The sequence below is a fragment of the Rhodnius prolixus genome, unplaced genomic scaffold, assembly GCF_049639745.1.
Source record: "Rhodnius prolixus isolate KJV_2025 unplaced genomic scaffold, Rpr scaffold_2, whole genome shotgun sequence".
NCBI classification, from domain to species: Eukaryota; Metazoa; Arthropoda; class Insecta; order Hemiptera; family Reduviidae; genus Rhodnius; species Rhodnius prolixus.
The window spans coordinates 23837902-23856746 of NW_027411592.1; the positions used below are offsets into that span (position 1 = coordinate 23837902).

At 31.6% G+C, this 18845-nt stretch overlaps 1 protein-coding gene and 1 long non-coding RNA gene across 8 annotated transcripts in view; one reads left to right on the forward strand and one right to left on the reverse strand.

Annotated features, from left to right (window-relative positions):
- On the reverse strand, positions 1 to 18630 carry LOC141450507 (uncharacterized). Of its 3 annotated transcripts, XR_012456129.1 has the most exons (6): positions 18275 to 18630; positions 16477 to 16731; positions 1249 to 1514; positions 902 to 1161; positions 212 to 806; positions 1 to 117 (listed from the first exon to the last, which is right to left on the reverse strand). It is a non-coding gene; the product is annotated as an uncharacterized lncRNA (long non-coding RNA). The 3 variants fall into 3 exon arrangements; XR_012456127.1 differs by lacking the exons at positions 1 to 117; positions 18275 to 18630 and having other exon boundaries at positions 299 to 806; positions 16477 to 16970; XR_012456128.1 differs by lacking the exons at positions 1 to 117; positions 16477 to 16731; positions 18275 to 18630 and adding an exon at positions 2145 to 2394 and having other exon boundaries at positions 299 to 806.
- LOC141450504 (aquaporin AQPAe.a-like) overlaps positions 2411 to 18845 on the forward strand; it is a 27396-nt gene continuing 10961 nt past the window's right edge. Inside the window, exons 1-4 of one of the 5 annotated variants that reach the window (XM_074121004.1) lie at positions 2411 to 2550; positions 6790 to 6864; positions 15825 to 15904; positions 18630 to 18817. In XM_074121004.1, coding sequence (XP_073977105.1) covers positions 2513 to 2550; positions 6790 to 6864; positions 15825 to 15904; positions 18630 to 18817 — 381 coding nt within the window. In that variant the 5' untranslated portion in view covers positions 2411 to 2512. Of the gene's footprint in view, positions 2551 to 5258; positions 5337 to 6789; positions 6865 to 10042; positions 10121 to 12454; positions 12725 to 15824; positions 15905 to 18629; positions 18818 to 18845 lie in introns of those variants that run through there. The other 4 variants (XM_074121005.1, XM_074121006.1, XM_074121007.1 and 1 more) reach the window with 4 other exon arrangements.

The window sequence follows — 18845 nt, forward strand, 5'->3', positions numbered from 1 at the left end:
TATCAAACCATGTGATCAATAAAAGCTTCTGTTAACATTTTTATTGTAAAATTGGAGTTGCTTTTTATTTAGTTTTCCTGGAATTTCTCGCTGCCTTTACCTTCCCTTTGGTTAAATCTGATGAAAAAAATATGATTAAATTCGATAATTCATAAAAAAAAATTAACTTAGAAAAACAACTATTGGTATGTTTAAAAATGTGCATGCTTACTTAAGGTCAGAGTTTCTGAATATCGACTGTTACATATATTTGCACAGAATACTAAAGCCAGGAGTTGAAGATGATTCAGTGCATCCATTTTTAGAGTTTTTTTTTTTTTTTTTTTTTTTTTTTTTTTTTTTTTTTTTTTTTTTTTTTTTTTTTATAGGTGTTTTCCTCAAGTATGAGGGTCCCTCAGACCAAATGCTTTTGTGTCTTACAAACTGTTATTAATATAAACTAAATGAACAACAACAATACTATCAATATATAAAAACAAACCTACTGAACGCCATCTCTAATAAATTAAATAAATATTACAAATAAATTTTAAAAAAAACAAAAAATTGTAAAAACAAGGATCATCCATCCAACAAAAAACCAACTATACCGGACCAATCATTGATCAATAGCGCGTCTCCATTGGTCCCTATTAATTGCATCCTCCTCGCAGAGTCCCTTATCAATCATCATCTCTTCCACACCATTCCTCCAGTTATTTCTGGGTCTACCCCTTTTCCGGCGGCCTGGAGGGTTCCATTCTAGGACTGCTTTGGGTACCCTGCTCTCTGACATTCTTTTCAGATGGCCGAACCAAGCAAGTTTCCTTTAGAGTTTTAGAGTTAAGAAATGATTAAATATCGTTATTGTGGATTTTTACAAGCAAGCAAACCTTTAATATTTCTTCTACAAGCAACTGACCTTCAACAGTGGCATAGAGCATTTTTAGTTTTTATGACTGCATTAAAAATCCAATGGAAATAACATAGCTTGACGCCCTACTATCTTCCATCTTCCTACACTCTCAAATGATCTTTCTAATCTTAATGCAAATCACCTCTGTACGAAATCTCTATTAAGGTTATCCCTAAGTACTTCTCATCTTCACTTGATCTCCCAAAATAATTTGACAATTTCAAGCAATTCAGTTTTCTGGTGAATAGCATCAGTGAACTCATGACCTGTTATTTTCATGGACAAAAAAAAATATTTCTATTATCGGGGCTAAACTCAATACTATAAAAAAAAAAAACGGAATGTGCACTCACAGCTTTAAGTAGATTGTAGAGATTGTAGATTATAAAGCGTGTGACTATAAGCCGAATCCATTGCGTTTTAAAGACCTCTTGTGACTTCCTAAAGTATCAGTGATTTTACTTTGAGTTTAGGCTTCAGCAGAGTACGTAGTATACTGGTATTTTTCGAGAGCGTTTGTGATTGCGAGATATTGCCTATGGATACGCTAATCCCGACCAGAGTATTGGTTGTGTTGTACTCTCTAATTTCTCTGGAAAAATGACTGGGACATTTTCTTCTGTAGGGGGATAAAATCAGAAAATGATTTGTTTACATGATTTAATGATTGTTTTAACGCAAATGAGGAGTATTGCCAGTTATTTTAGTAACCTATGACTAGTAATTTTTGTTGGATTGCTGTAACACGTCTGGTGAACTTAACAGTCCAATGAATCCAGATGTCTGTCAAAAATTGAATACTTATTATTACAACTTCTAATTAATGTTATTATTAATCGCCTACAGGGAGGGACTAAGCCTGTTGCACTTAAAGTCCCTCTGGGCCCATGCATACACTTCTGACGGCATCTATAGAATCGGATGCTAGCGAACGGTACCAGAAAACTTGCAGAAAAATTCGGTGTGCCCCATTCAAACATAAACATCTACCCGCAAGAAACCGGCATGGATCGCAAAACTGCCGAAGCATTCCTAATTTATGCTTCAGGATTAGCTGCAAGTTTAAACATGAAGTCTATAAAACACTTCACATGTCAGGATAGCAAGTAATTTTCCTTTCGTTATGTAAAGAAGACAATACAGGGCTGTGAACGTCAAGACAATCAATTTTGAATTCCTCACTTAAAATAACTGGTACCTCCTACAACTTCTATAAGTAGGTACAAAATTTAAATGAAAATAAATTTACCAAATTTATAAATATGGTAGAGGTAAAAGCGGGAGCTATAACTGCCATTATCGAATTATTGAACACAGATAACTTTAGGTTATAGGAAATAATTACAAGATTAAGTTAAAAGGGACCAAAACAGGCCAGTTTTGTAAAGTGTGGTTCAACAACGTACAGACTTTTGTTACACATCAGTTAAAGTAATAACACAAATACGAATTTAAACGAATAGCAAAAATAAAACCAAAATAAAATGACTGACTCTTTATCAAATTATCATTTAATGAGAGATAACATTGTCATACAAAATAAATTAGCATTTTACTGGTGTGCAGCTTCTTCCAAACACTCTCAAATAAAAATAAAAATAAAAAAACATATCCAGCATGGAATATTCTGGCAAGTTATTTGACGATGAATGCATGTAAGTAAATTTAATTATATTGTTGAAAATATCTATCGAATTGATATAAAAGAGAGCTTTTACGGTTAATCAGTTTTAAATTAATTTTGATTCTACATTTGCTCGTACGCAAGAAATTGCGATATTCCAACATTCTCAATTTACTTCCAGTGGCTTTAAAGGAATTCACATGTTTTTAGAATAAGTTTTTTTCTTTACAAAGAAGTTCTAAGTTTATAAACAAAATTGTGGAGCTAATGAAAAAAAATAAAGTAACTTCTCATGTTGTAGCTGAGAGTTATTTATTCTAACCTAGGATTTAACTAATTAGCCTGGAAGCGAATAGTTTAACGCCAAATATTTCATCTTAACTTCCAGTTATCTAGTTACTGATAGCAACAAGAATAGTTCTTCAGTAGAATCTAACTGCTTCCACAGTTATACACCCGTCTATACTTCCAACTAAAAAAATTAGGAAGTGACAATGAATACTTTAAGAAGATTTTGAACTCAAAAAATTTAATTTTTGTGAGGAGATTAAATAGAACTTCCCACTATCCTTTCTATCTGCTGGGCAGCTAAATACATAACCGTATTGAACAGATTCAATTTAAATGGGTAAAAAGTGTTGGCTATAAATTAGGGTTTGCAATTGTTCAGGCGATGATATCATCGTTCATCTTCTTGCTTTGAACCTGTGAAAGTAAAAAGCAGGAATCCGGTTGAGATATCATCACGATTAAATATTAAAGTTAACGATTTCATTGATTGATTGTTCACTTCTACCCAATCCATTTCCACTTTTCTCTTGTACCAACCCGTTGTAAACATAATTTTTCTAGACTTGTTCATTCTAGTGATTACTCCTAACATTCTCCCTTGCCACACATGCACAGACACGCTAATCTTCAATCTAAAAATATCCATTTTTTTAACAATTCTCTCGACCAAATAAATTACTCCACTGGGTATATTTCATAATTAATACTTATATAAATTGTTCTTTCCTTCTTTCTCGAACCGTTCTGTGAATATGATAAATTTTTGTTCATTCAAGGCATTTATTGTTTAAAAGTGCAGTAGCCAGATTGATAAGTAAATAAATTAATTAATAAAGATTTGTTTTCAAAAGAAATACACGCTCTTCTACAAAAAAATTAAAATTTTTTTAATCTCGTTTGGAATCGCGTTAGTAAAGTAAAAATCAATGATTGCATCAGTATCACTGATAAATAAAACAAAACATATTTTCTTGCTGTAATTAAAAATTTGTAAGTAGCTGTGATAAAACCAATTCATGAAATTAATTTAAAGAAACGAAGTTTGTCCTCAATGTTTTGTCCCTTATCAATGTCTCCTGGTAATTAATTTTTTGTTATTGATTCACAAATATCTGTTGATGTAATTACTTCAATCTTTAAATAATCTATCGAATAATCTAACTGCAATCTATCGAGATATTGCACATTTTGGTCTTAGGCTGAAAAGAGCTACTAAAGAAAAAATGCAGTATATTTTTCATTGAGAATTAAATGTTTAAAAGCTACGTATACCAATTCAGCTGAAACCAATAGTTACGTACAACAAAAGGAAGGTTTATAAAGTTCATTGGTTTGGTATTAATGACATTTCTTAGGGTGCAAGATGGACGCTTTTATTTGCTACCTTACAAAGCAACTATTTTCGAATACTACCAAGTCTGCTACGTCAACATGTTTGAAAAAGTCGTGAAAAGAGGCTCGAGTTGCAAAAGAAAAAAAAAAAAAAAATCTTCCGCAGTACACTGTACCATTAAAACTTGATGTGCATTGAATAGATTTGGCACCCTCCGATTCCCACTCATTTCCAATTGAAATTTTGAACGAAGTTGAGTCAAGTAAAGCGGTCATGGCAGAATAAGTCCAGAACGCAGACCACATGACTTCTTATACACATTACATCGTTCATATAGATGTATATTAACTATTTCGTTAAAAATGTTTCTAGAAAAATTCGTTTTAGACAGTTTTCGATGGAAGTAAGCATTTCTAAAAGGTTACACTTCCGTATAATCTATGCAAAAAAAAATGTATAATGTATAACGGATGTATAATTTGGGTAAGAATGAAATATTACTCAAATGTTCGACGTTTGGGAGTTAGATCCTTGAGAAAAGTAGTAAGAGAAATCGTGTGAGTGTGACTATTGGATTATTAAACAGAGAGATTCACTGGCATATCGAGAATTTTCATCTTACCTTTGAATAATGGACCATGATCCATATTTCGTATTCTTCTCGAAAGACTCATAAATTTCTATTATAACGCGAAATTTCTTAGCGCGTATGAAATTGTGTTTTATTCTTAATTTATACATTAATATTTATATTGATTTTATTATTTATTTCAATCCGTGTAATTATTGCGGATAAAAGTAGTAATAAATTCTCTTTGATGGTAAACAATGACTAGCTGAGAGCAAAGTATCTTCTAACAGTAAATTGCAAGAAAACAGAAAATTAAAAAAATATTCTTAGAATCTTATTCTTCAGAGGACCTCAAAACATTTATTTCCTGTTTTAAAATTTCCATTACAATACAGAATTCACAGTTACACTACATCCACTTTTCATAAAAGAAATTAACAAATCAATAGCAAATCAGTCGCATTGTATTACACTTAATGGCAGAATGGTTTCTTAACATTTTCCTTAAAGTAATTAGTGATGTAATTCTGGTAAATACGCAAAAGTTACGACAGTTCAATTTTCCTCATCAGTGTGCTAGTAGATAGCTAATAACCAGTAATTCAGCCTTGTCCACGTCCAGGTAAACGATATTTTCATTTTTAAAATACTACGAACTTAAATGTTATTTGCTTTTATAAACTTTTGCCATTCACTTTATAAAATTATATTTTCTTAATGCTGTATAAGTGGAAGCAAAAATATCATCAAGATTTTTAAAGACTGATTTTTTAGATTGATTTATTAATTCAATACATAATCAGTTTTCTACTTCTCAGCAACCTATTACAACTTATTGCCCAGTGATAGATTATCACTTGCTTCTAAATTGCCATTTAGTAGAAAATATGATCCCTATCAGTGATATAAAAATAACGAGGAATAAATGAGCTGCGAAATTTTGAAATAGATCATGGCACGACTCTAAGCTATCATGGGTAAATTATTCTTTGGAATTTCAAAAAATGTAGGGTAGTTATTAGTTCATTTTTATTTTATTTTTTTGACATTAATCAATTTTTTTAAAATTGTAAGTAAAGAGCATGTAGTCATTAGAGTGGGTTCTAAATGCATTCAGTTGCTAATAATCATGCAACATGGTTTAGCTTAATACAATTTTTCTTGTTTTTGAAGAAGATTCATCATGTTTTTTTCTTTTTAACTACCACAATAATAATGCAAATAGGATGTTGGACGCAAGATAATCCGGTATTATCTATTATCTTGTCCAGGGACTTCGGGACCTTGGATATTCTAGGTCGTACTTCCATTAAATGAATAAGGAGATTCGCCAAATTGCCAGTACTTCCTAGGTGAACTGTATGTTGCAGTTCACACACTCTTCATGTTTCTGTGTCGATCTTTAGGGTGAGAGACAGGGAGTGACTGATGGGGATGGGAACTCTAGATACCTGTAACCATATCCGCCCGGAAAATTTTCCGGAATAGGAAAGTAACCTTGATCAAGCCAGGGAGAAGAGAGAGGGCGTAGTAAGGAACTACCCAGAAATAATGCGATAAATAGGCAGTGTTCAGTAGATAATAGGGTGTTTAGTTGTCTATTCAAAGAGGAAGATCCATAATATAGTTGGTTTCTTAACATTTACCGCCTGCGAGCATTAATGCATTTTACCTTATCCACCAAAAATAGTAAATAAATAAAATAAGTATCAATATGGTTAATAAAGCTCGTCTTGCTGTGCCAAACTCTCCGAATGATGAAATGGAAGTTTGCAAATTGAAGCCATGTTTAATCAATATTAATATTTATGTATATTATTTATTTTAATCAGTGCAACATAGCGGAAACAAGTATTAATAAGAGCAAAGTATTTTTTTACAATTTCTCAGTAAATGTTTACAAGTATTGCCAAATTATTACAAATGTTCTTTTTTAATTAAAAGATAATATACAAGTACATTACATAATATTTATAAATTATTGAGTGCCTCAAATATGTCAATTGTATGTAAAATGTATGTTTTACATAAAGTATTCATTCATTTTTTACTTCTTAATCATTGTTTTGACTTAGTAATATTGCTCATGACACTATTCCAATGCCAGCGGCAACTAGGAACAGACGAATGAGTAGCATCTGTAAGACCAGGTGAGTAAGTTTTTATTATTTTCTCTTATTTATTTTTATTTTTTTGGGCTTAAGAAAGTGTTGTTTAGAGGATAATAAGAAATGCTTATTAGGTGATCAAGGAAATGTTGGTAAAACTTTTTGAGTCAGCGTCAAATAATACAGTATTTAACCATTAGCTTATCACAAAGAAAATAATGTATTCTTAAAAACTTGTCTCAAGTGCTCGTTGACAACAAAAAAAAAAGTATTAAGTTACGGTTAAATTTTGAAACTTCACAATCAAAATATTACAAGTTTTTAAATGTTCAAATTCACTTGAGTTATTCAAAAATAAACATTTTCAAATCTCTTTAATTTATAATTTGCGTAAGAAAATCTGTGCAACCGAACGAATATTGCACTAATCTTACAATACATAAAAACTGTGTGACATTACAGATCTTCCTTAACAAAATTAAAATCAATATTATTTTGAGAAGTTCTAAAAAATTATGATAGATAGACCTATCTCATTCAAGACAAATATAACCCTAAGGGCCCGCCTTAAAATTAACAGAAACTGGAAAATGTCCTATGACAGTCGCACTTCCGAGTATTCTAAATTAAAATATTGTTTCACCCACTTTCCAAAAAAACACAGAAAAGTGAATAATCAACTATCTATGTCCTTTAATTGCCTGGTGAAGTAGCTTACTCTTGAATGCACTTCTTTCAAAACATTACAATAAGCTTTACCTGTCCCACCTGCCTTCTTTTTCATTTCTTCATGCCTATTCGTGTTCCTCACTATTTTCAACTTTTAACAGCATTTTCTCCAGGCTGTAACCCAGCTTCAGAATTCAACGCCACTTAGCTCTTGCTTGCCGCTTATCCGTAATAAGTGCATTGATTGATAAAGAGTCAATCAATAAAAGATTGACTTTTTATTGATTATTAAGTTGATTGACAAATAAAGGGCATTTATTGTTCGAGTTCGTTGTTGGTTGTCTTAATTATACTCGACTTCACTCAATACAGGTTCTGTACTTAAGGGAAAATTCCACACAGAAAAGCTTAAATAAGGCTATACCACTTAAATAAAAAGAAGATAATGACAAGTGACATTAACTTTCAATAAACTAACTCACCAACTTAGAACCGAAACTTGTTTTTCAAGTTGGCCTAACTTCATTCGATACGCAAAATATTCTAAGTAACCTGCATTTAACATATCAAATGTCTAGTTTTTTGGTTTTATTTACTCTCTCCTGCTAACTTAGCTTACAAATGACTTATTTAAATTCTTCGGAACTACTCACTAATACAGTTCCACTTAGCAATGTCAATATGATAATGTTAAAATTACATTAATTTTAGGATTATCTAATAATACAATACTCAACCATGGTGTTATAAGAGGCGCAATTAGCCAAGTAATTTATTCAACCAATCGAAGATGTGCTTATATAAAACATTTAATATTGATCCCTTTTAGAATAATTTAAAGATGAACTCTTCCAAATCTGCACTATCACAGACTACTCAAGACAAATTCTCTGGACTGTTATAAAGGAATCTTTTCTCATAAAACCACTCCATCACCTCTATAATCGTGGGGACAGCTCTTGGGCTTCAACTGGCGAAGACAAAGCCTCATTGTTCGCCTATCAAGTTTTCTGTTTTCACCATCAAAATATGATCAACATTTCAAATCACGAATCCTTACAATAAGATTTCGGCATATCTCTTTCTCATTCCTTAAAACCAAAACATTTTAACCTTCTAACTTTCTATTCATTGTTAAATATCTTTCTCTTAAGATAGCACAGGGTTCTATCGTTAAAACTTCACAAATTCTCCACCATATCCATATCCACCAAGTCCTCTTAACTACAATCTATAATTCGGGTAAGAACAACTTACTTCCCGATATTTGGAAATTCTCCTAAATTTATCCCACTCTACAATTATCAAACAAATGCATTTTTCTTCTTTTTACTATCTATTAAGTTTTCTACCAACTCTTGGCACAATTCTTGAGAAACTTATTTTTAAATAAATTCTTTCTATAATCGAATCTTCAAATTTTAATCCAGACCATCAGTTTGGGTTTAGGGGATAACACTCTACGGTGACCAATGCCAAGTGTAGTGGTTACAAACTCTCCTCCCTTGGGAAGGAGTGTTGCTTTGGAGTCTTACTTGACGTGAAGCAAGCCTTCAATGGGGTGTGGTAACTGGAATAGCTCTGGAAACTCAAGGGGATTCTTCCAAACACATAGTTTCTTATCTTGAAACCCTTTTTGTATGACTGCCACTCACAAGTTCAAATCTATTCAGCGATAAAGCCTACGCTAGCACTCCGCAAGGAAGCATCTTAGAACGTATCCTCTATGGAATGACTTACCAAAGCATCCAGAAACTGACCTTGCAGATAACACTGTTACACTTTCTCCACACGTTGATCCAGATGAACACAGAAACCTCCAAACCCAACTCTTTTCTTTTGAGGAATAGTTCAAAAAATGAAAAATTATTTTAAACGAAACCAAATCTCAAAACATTATGCACATTGATTAGAAATTACATTCCCAAAAATGGTTTCGTATGTATTTCGAACAAGAAATTGACAATATTATACTTACAAATCTCTGCTAAAGTAAATTTTACTGGGAGTTCCCCTACAACCCGTTAAAAAGGAGTGGCATCTCCTAACCTATATTCTCATGACCTATATTTTATGACCTCGATAAAATGTGTCCTTGTTTGGAGAGGTTCTTACCAAGTTTTTCTGATATAAAATTGAAATATCACCCACGCTAAAGCCTATCAAGAAAAAATAACCAGACTACGCTATTGTTTTCAAATGTGCTCATTCGAATTGAAATAGCATGATGAATGTGGGAAGAAGACCCACAACTTTTTTCTGCATGGTTAATCCTGGGCGTGTACAATATATTTTCTGTTTTTACAAACATGATATTCGATTAAAACCATTCTAATTAAAAATTGAATTCGTTCATATATCTTGAAACCCAGAACCTTCTCACTTCACTTAAATAAAAAAAATAATGAAAATTATTTGAAGAGATGAATTTTTCGAATACGAATCTCGTGCAAAAATCCTATAATAAAAAGAGGCGTAATTCTGATTATTTAAAGAGTAAATCCAGAAATTAGGTTATGGTAATTAATCTAATCGCAAGGGTAATACCTGCCAGCCAGATGTAGTCTGAATATTTGCGCAATGTAACACAGACAATGGCTCTGTGTGGAAGTCAAGAACCGATTTTTATGTAAGATTATCTTATTCTTTATTATGTATTTTAATTTTTAAATATTATATCTTTATATTATAAGATGTTTTAGTGAATAATAATCCAAATTTCCAAATGAATAAAAGAATTCTAAGTTTCAGTTGATCCGTGTAATTTTGTATTTTATTTCATTAAAAAATGTGTGCTTTTTTTGATCTTATCCTTTTTGTGAAAGAATTCGTTTCATAATTTATACATTTACTGTAAATGGAAATACCCGCTTTTAACTTTAAGGTAGGATAACAAAAATGCGTGACTGGTCTACTGTAATTATGTGAGTATGAGTTTCAGAGTGAAATAAATATCTAAAATAGAAAAAAAAAGGCGATAATTGAATCTAAAACGAAATTTTCGGATAAATTTAAAATATGGCTTTAGACATTTTTTTTAAAGTTTTCATTAAAATGATGCTTAAGGAAATTTATAAATCTTACAAATAATAAAAAGACATTTTTTTTATTGCTACATTCTCATGGGTCAAAATAATTTTTTTTTATTTTAACAACGGGCTTAAATCTTACAAGTATTTAAAACTTTATAAAACCATAAAACTCTCTAAAATGATACTTTAGAAAAAAAGCGTTTCTCAGATTTTGGGTAGCGTACAATTTTTAAAACACAGGTATCTTGCATGACTTTTGTACAAATATTATTTAATAAATTCAAACATATTGACATTGAACTATACAAAGTTACGTTAAAATGGGCTGTTATTTTAAATTTCTCATATATACCTTATGTAATAATCTGAATAATGTATTGTTATAATTTTTAGTAGCATTTTGTACGAAAATGATGTATTACTTGAAAATAAAAAAAATCAGCATTTAAGAAATAGCGGTTCAAGTTTTAATTAAAAACATATGGTAAAGTAATATTTCCTTATGCTATAGATTCAACGAAGTTGAGAGAAGATCGTACGGTTTGCATTTCCGTTCTTCTATACCTTGACATTGGATTTGGCAGAAAAAAGGCTTTCTTTAAACCTTCTTTTCGAGTAACTTTCTTTTTTTGGAAAAAATTGATTTCTGGGGAGTTCAATGAGAGCAACTAAACTACGTAATCTATGATAGTTTAGGAATCATCGAGAGGCACTTTGCTAAAATTCCTCAAATAAAACTGGTGAGGTAAAAATTTATAAAAAAAAACCGTTGAAATGGTTTTGAAAATCTTGAACATACTTTTCATTTGAACAAATGCCCTTAAAACCATTGTGATAGACCAATTAATAGAGTTTTACTTTCTCTGATCCTGTAATAAGCGGAACTATTTCGATCGTGCTGATTTTCGACTTTAAATTTTTAGCAAAAGTAGATGATTTAGAGACTTCTGGTGTAATTTCCCTAGTTTTCCTAGTTATGGTTTGCATCTGATTAAAATAAGCTGACTAAAAAAGCCACTTTAATCAACTAATTTTTCAGTTTCTTGGAATAAACTTCCGTGCTTATCTACAAATTTTGTAGGTACCTCACAACATGTAGGTCTATAACTGATATTTGAAACACTGTTACAAAACATATCATTGAAACAGGATTATTAGGGCGAGATGGAGTGAAGCTTTATTATTAAAGTTCCGCTTCAGTATATTGTACGGTACTACCATCTGTGCATCGAACGCTTGGTCAAACCTCCGATTTGTAAGAATAGCTTTTGAGAAGTGCAACTTATAGAACAGCTTTTTTCACTTTTCATTTATTTCCTGGACGTTTTTTTTTTTTTTCATATCCCAGACAGTTTTGAATTTTCATCCATCATTAGAGGTCCGATCAATTTGACTTTTGATGTTTGACTATGTTGTCACGTCACAATAAACTTGCTGACTCCTTTTTCACTCTTTATTAGAATTTGGAACCTGACATATGACAGGTCTATCATTTTTGTTTTACGTTGATGATAGTGGATACTAAGGGAAAAGCGCTTCCTACAACAGCATAATTTTATAATGGAGCGCAAATATAATATTGGATACAGCCATAATTTTAGTTTCATTAAATAATGGTAAGAGAAAGCCAAGTGATTGTAAATGCTGCTACATATTCGGGGATATTTCCAAACTTGTTGCTAACGCAAAACTGGAACAGAATTGTATAAATATGCTGTGAGTAAATATTTATATGCGTAAGTGTTTGAGTCGAAATGGAGAAGAAAGAGAGAACAGGTATTTGGAGAGCTCTGAGAAACGGTGACTCCTTCAAGTTGCAGGTTCCTACTCTGTCCAGGTTCTTATAATTTGTTTTGAGGAGGTTAGATAACACTAAGTAGGAACTGGAATAGTCACGGAAGGCCAACATTCCTCTCACCGAGCTTAGCACCAGTTCGTCGTATGCTAATGTTATGCGCGTCGCCATACACATAAATACAATACAGTGATATTCATTCACGCGTTGCATGTAGTCCATCTAGTTTAATAAATAAATGAAACCAATAAAAATAATATTAATAACTAATACAATAAAGAATAATAGTGTGGCGACTCCTTAAATCGTTCCGACTTTCAAACAAGATACACAATTTGCCAGTGTACAACATTTAATAAAAGCACTAAAGGTGCCGCGCCGCTTTATACCGCTTCGATTGAAAATGGTAGGTTTTTAAAATTTATATAATGTAATTAATAAGAAAAGAAAGTCCACTTTTCACTTAGAATTTCACAAGAGATTTAGAGACAATTTTATATATATTTAACACCTTAACATAAAAAAGGTGTATCTATTTAGATAATACTTTTAAACTTTTTCTCGCAAATACATAAACAAATGTTTACCGATCCAAACCCTCCAGGTTTTTTCTTTTTAAGCAGAGCACGAATGTCCACTAATGTTTCTAGGTTAAAACTATTTCTAGGCGTGTACCAGGCTCAAGATCTGCACGCGCTGTTTGGCTGGATAACTAGCAAATAGGCAAAATCTCTTATGAAATGGTCAAAAAATTCTTACAAATTTTTGTAGTAGTCAGGACTCTCGCTATCTATCCATAATAATTCACCCTGTGTGAATCTAGATGAAAACTTGTTTTTCAAGTTGGCCTAACTTCATTTGATACGCAAAATATTTTAAGTAACCTGCATTTAACATACCAAATGTCTAGTTTTTTGTTTTATTTACTCTCTCCTGCTAACTTAGCTTACAAATGACGGTACTTTTCCGTTAGCCGGGCGCAAGCGAAAAACAGTTTTGGGAAAAGAGGTTTTCTCTACAATTCATTAATATTTGTTTATAGTTGAACTTGTTTTGCTTACTATTAATTAATATTTGTTTATAGTTGAACGTTTTCGACTTTTATTCCGTTGACTTGGCTCGGTTTGGTTCACAATTAGCGACATTTGCGCCCGGCTAACGGAAAAGTACCCAAATGTCTAGTTTTTTTGTTTTATTTACTCTCTCCTGCTAACTTAGCTTACAAATGACTTATTCAAATTCTTCGGAACTACTCACTAATACGGTTTCACTTAGCAATGTCAATATATATGATAATGTTAAAATTACATTAATTTTAAGATTATCTAATAATACAATACTCAACAATGGTGTTCTAAGAGGCGCTATTTGCCAAGTAATTTATTCAACCAATGGAAGGTGCACTTACATTAAGCATTTAATATTGACCCCTTTTAGAAATTAATAGTTTTTACAGTCTTGTTATTTGAATTTTATATCTTATATTAAAAATACATTTACAATAAATATCCATTTGCTATTTTTGTTTTTGTTTTTTATCTGCGAATTGTCATATCTTTATTTTTTAAAGGTCATTTTTTAGCGCAGTTTATGACAAACCACTTGAGTTATGTAATGAAATTTAAGCCTGGTTTATGCCAAGTTACTTTATTGATTTTTAATTTCTTAATTATTTACCTTTCTCTAGTTTATAAAGAGCAAAATATTATTTCATTTAAAACTGGATCAATAACATAAAATTGAAATTTAAAATAGTACAATCAGGTGGGAAGTCCTTTTTAACATTATTTACTCATTCTCACAAAACAAAGATAACATAATAGCTTGTCAAAAGTGTTAATTATAATCACATTTTTTGAATATCCTAAAGTAAACACGACCTTAAAGAAAAAAAAAACTAGTGATAATAAAATACTGACTCTATGCTTAATATCTTTACTTGCCCCTACTGCTAGGATGAAATATAATTTTCATTTTATAACAAAATCAATTTTATAGCTTACTGAGCAGGAATAGCATGTAGTGTAAAGCCTATTACGACCAAGTACTGATCAGGTGTCATGATATACCTAACTTGGTATGCTACAATCTCTTTTATACTGTCCAATCTTGTAATGAAAGAATCGAACTCGGTACCACAATACATCTAAACTTTGCGATAGGAAACGCGAGCTTTTACAGATACGATTATAATACAGGCATGAATCTCAAACTTGATATAACTTGCAGGAGTCGCCAGGGTTAGAACTAAGTTTTTTTAAACAAATAATTCAATTCAAAGTGCACCATCCCAAATTCTAATTACCTTTTCATTATTTTGGATATTTCATAGCAGCGAATTCAATTCTTTTTTTTTTATGAGAAAACTAATATTTAATTTTGTTTAAATAAAACATTTTCATCTACAATGATTTTTATGATTGTTCCTGGGCGTCCTGCGCAGTTGGGCTCCCTGCAACTCACTTCAATAAACGAGATATTGTACTTCAATATAGAGAATATTAGCACCTTGAAAACTGAGACTAATTACAACAGATGTTTGTTTTTAGTCCAAGTTACTTAGTTTTGTAACTTTATTTCCTTCCTATATAAACGTTTTTGCAATACTGTTGGAATGGTACCATTCTATTTAATCGCTTTTAATGTTTTTACTGAATACTTCTATAATCTTATACGTTGGCATAGGGTGAGAGGACGCCCTAAAGCTAGGCATCTACCAACTTGTAAAAAGAATAAATAAAACTAAACATGAAAAAAGATAAATAGAAATGAAAGTAATGAACATAAAATTTATTCGCATTATTGGAAGGAAAACATTTTAATTGAGTAGGAGTGAAACGGGCCAGTAAAGGAGAGAATCACATTTCCTAGTCCAATTGTCGGTGGCCGACCAGTGTTTACATAAAATGTAAATAAAAGAAAGAAGTTATACATTCATAAATATAAATACGACTTCATTGAATTAAAGAAATACAAAATGGAACATCCCTTATGTGCGTTCACAGATAGCTAGGTTGTCCTCCAATTTCCACAGATTGTGCCCTTGTTAAAGTAATGTGACATGTGATGAGCTTGTTTGTTATTAGACAACTTATCTAATCGTGCCTTAATTGAAGATAATGCCGCAAAAATTGAAATGGTTCTGCACTATTTCGTTATATTCGAACCATAAAGAGGCAAGCGAAGATGTGATTTTAAATTTCTTTTTTTAATTTTTGATTGCTAGTCAGATCAATCAGTTTATTCCTTACATTTATTGATATCTCATCGTTCCATGTCAAAAATTGTTTTAGGACCCTCATCTGCTCGAAAATAGTTATCAAATCTCTCTAATACATTGTCCCGTGGTAACTGACTTAAGGTTACGAAGATAATTAAAATTTATAATATCTCCTTTCCTTCGTGAATAATATCAGCCAAATTGTTGTTATTGCTTCTGTTATGCCTTACCAGAAAAACAAACAAAAGTGACCTTGTACACTGTACTAAGAGACTGTTTTTCGCAGGATCGGTGAGACCAAGGATATGTCAAATGTGGAGATTGAATCCAGTCTGAAGATAGAAGATAATCACTTGAGTCATCGACGTTAGTATGAACACAATTTAATAAAAACTTATTGACAATAATAGCTGTAAGCAACAAAAATGGTTTTATTTTCCAACAGTCAGCCCTTCCTCTATTGCATATTGCGGCAGCAAAAATCTGTTCGTTAGTGCCTTAAAATGAAAGAAACAATTCCATCCTTGATTGTCTCCTCAACCGGATTTTACTGTAAATTCGGTACAGGAGCTTCGAAAGTTTTTCCCAGCAATTAAAAACGAACACTAAAATATGTACCTTTTTAAAGGCCTATGAACTCGAGATATTTTCAGCATTTTTGAATGTTAATATAACAATTTACCATTATAGAAATGTCTTAAAATCTGTAATAAGTAAATATTTAAGTTTGACATCCGTCTTCAATAAAAAAAACTTCATTTTGTGTCAAAGAATTGTGTTGAAAGGGTAAGTCATTGTGTTGTAATTATGTCTGTATTTAATCAATCCTTATATGTTTGTACTAACCATGAGCAAAGAGGCAGTTGGTAACCATTGATATCTACAACTTTGAATTAGTAAAAGAGTTTACTCATCTTAGCATTCAGAAAACTTCTTACTCGTTGTTGTCTGTGGTCCTTAATACGAAGCCTGCAACCCCTCGTATATTTTCATTCCAAACTTTTCGGTTGTTCGCTTTTTGTCGTCCTGCTTGTCAAATTCTTCTTCTACATCATTCAACCATCTTAACAGATAATGATCTCGTCTTCTTGCACCTCCTGGCCTTCTTTGGTATCCTCTTTTGCAACAATTGTTTGACGTTTCCAAGTCATTTAACTTTCTTCATTCTCAGTTCACAATTTAAGGCCATGCATCTAGACAAAATAAATCACGTAAGCCTGATTGTCAAAAAATTCCACTTTAAAAATGAGGGGGAAATCAAGAAAATTAGAAACCTTATTATCTTTATTCGTTGCTTAAAGCGAAAGTGCATACAAATGAGAGCATCATACTTGGTCCTTAGCACCAAACTTATGTTAGGAGGGTCACAAAACATGTGATCAACCCGAACTACCAATTCCACCCTTCAAAATAAATAAAATAAAGTCTAACGTTGTCCCCAATAATCGGAGTATACATTTATAAATAAATATAATAATAGAGTCCATTCATTGAAACTTATTTCATTTGTAGGAGAAATTAAGTAAAAACAAGACTGGTTGTCTAGACATAGTTATGTAATGTTAACCTTAGTCCGATACTGTCTAGATAAATCTCTTTAAAAGCTTTTGAAAAAAGATAACTAAGTTCATTCAAATCACATAAATGTATAAATCATGCAGAAATATGATATATGTTCGTTATATTTATGTAAGCATAACAATTGGAAAACTAAAATGAATAAAAGATGGTTAATTTCCTTTATTGGAATCTATTTTCACTGTTATACAACTTACGGATTTTTTTTATTAGGAATTAAATTACTTTAGCCGTGCAAAAACGTAACAACGTTTAGTGGTTCTGAAAATAATCTCATTTGATTTATAATTAAAAATTAATATAGCCCCTATTATTAGAAATGCATGCTAAATATTCTTCGAAATCAAATAACAGTGGACAGTTGCATTTGCTTTTTCTATTGCTAACAGAACCGACTGTCTTGCCGGAACCAAATATCTTCCACACAGACAATTGTCAATTTTACTAATCATAAGTTTCCTTCATCCCATCTCTAAATTATTCACATATCTCATATTGCCTTTATATCTCTTTACCTCATATTGCCAATTGAATTAGTCTGTGCTTGCGTTTGTTCCCTTTCTTTAATTTTTACGATAATCTTTTTTATTTATATGAGAATAAATTTTTTGAAGACTTAAAAGAAGTTGTGAAATGTTTGCGTCCAACTATTAGAGGAATGGAAGTTACCTACTGTAAGGGAGTTAGTTCTACACATTATTTTAGATAGATTAGAGAGAATTTAGGATAATTGTATCTTTGGAATTGAAAAGAGAAAGTTCAAGAATTTCGAGTGGAATGAAAAGGAACATGGGAGATGAGAAGTTGAAAAAAGTTTACCCACTGTGTTAAGAAAGAGTTTGAAAAAGAACTTCACATCAGTTTGTTCAAGACGAAATGGCAATGTTGGAAGCAGGATAGAATGTCTAAATTTCCCAGAACAGAGGTGGTGTAAGATATAGTCTGTACATGAATTGCTTGAGAAGCCTTATTTTGAATTCGATCAAATGCCTAAGTCTTATAGACAATTAGGTGGCTAATTACAAGAGCTAATCTCGACTTCTCAGACTAAAGTAAAAATTAGAAGATATTTGATTTTGGGGAAAGCTCTATTGTTCGGAAGAATAAAGACTTCTTTTTGATGGGCGCAAAGAATTTACACTTAGTAAAGATACTTGCCACTACCACTTGAAATATTTTGTCCTTCCATATGTTTAGTTAGAGTAAGCGTGATTAACTCTGCCCTTCACCTTTTACCTTTAGAAGTATCCCAGTAATTATTCTTTTGCTTATTGTCACCATCTCATATCGCGGCGAATCTTCATCATTTTAATCGATTTAAATACTGCCAATTCTATTTAAGTTGATCAATTCGGCCAGTTTTCCTAGTAGGTTCATCAATCACGTTAAATATCTGGATACCTCATAAATTTATTGAGGTAAACGTCTCTCTATACTATTGTATAGACCTTATTTTTCTAATTATAATTCATTGCCAATTGAAAGTATTATTTAAATTTGTTTATTATTACAGCAAGCTTAGCGGTGCAAACATTCTCTTGGAGAAAATGCATTGAGATATTTATTGCAGAAGTAGTGGCCACGTCACTGCTCCTATGTCTTGGTTGTATGAGCACAGTTGTTGGATTTGATGGTTCTCAAAGTGTCCACAAGCTACAACCGGCTTTAGCTTTTGGCTTTCTTGTTTCTTCACTAATTACGGTAAGAATTTAAGTATGTATTTTTATAA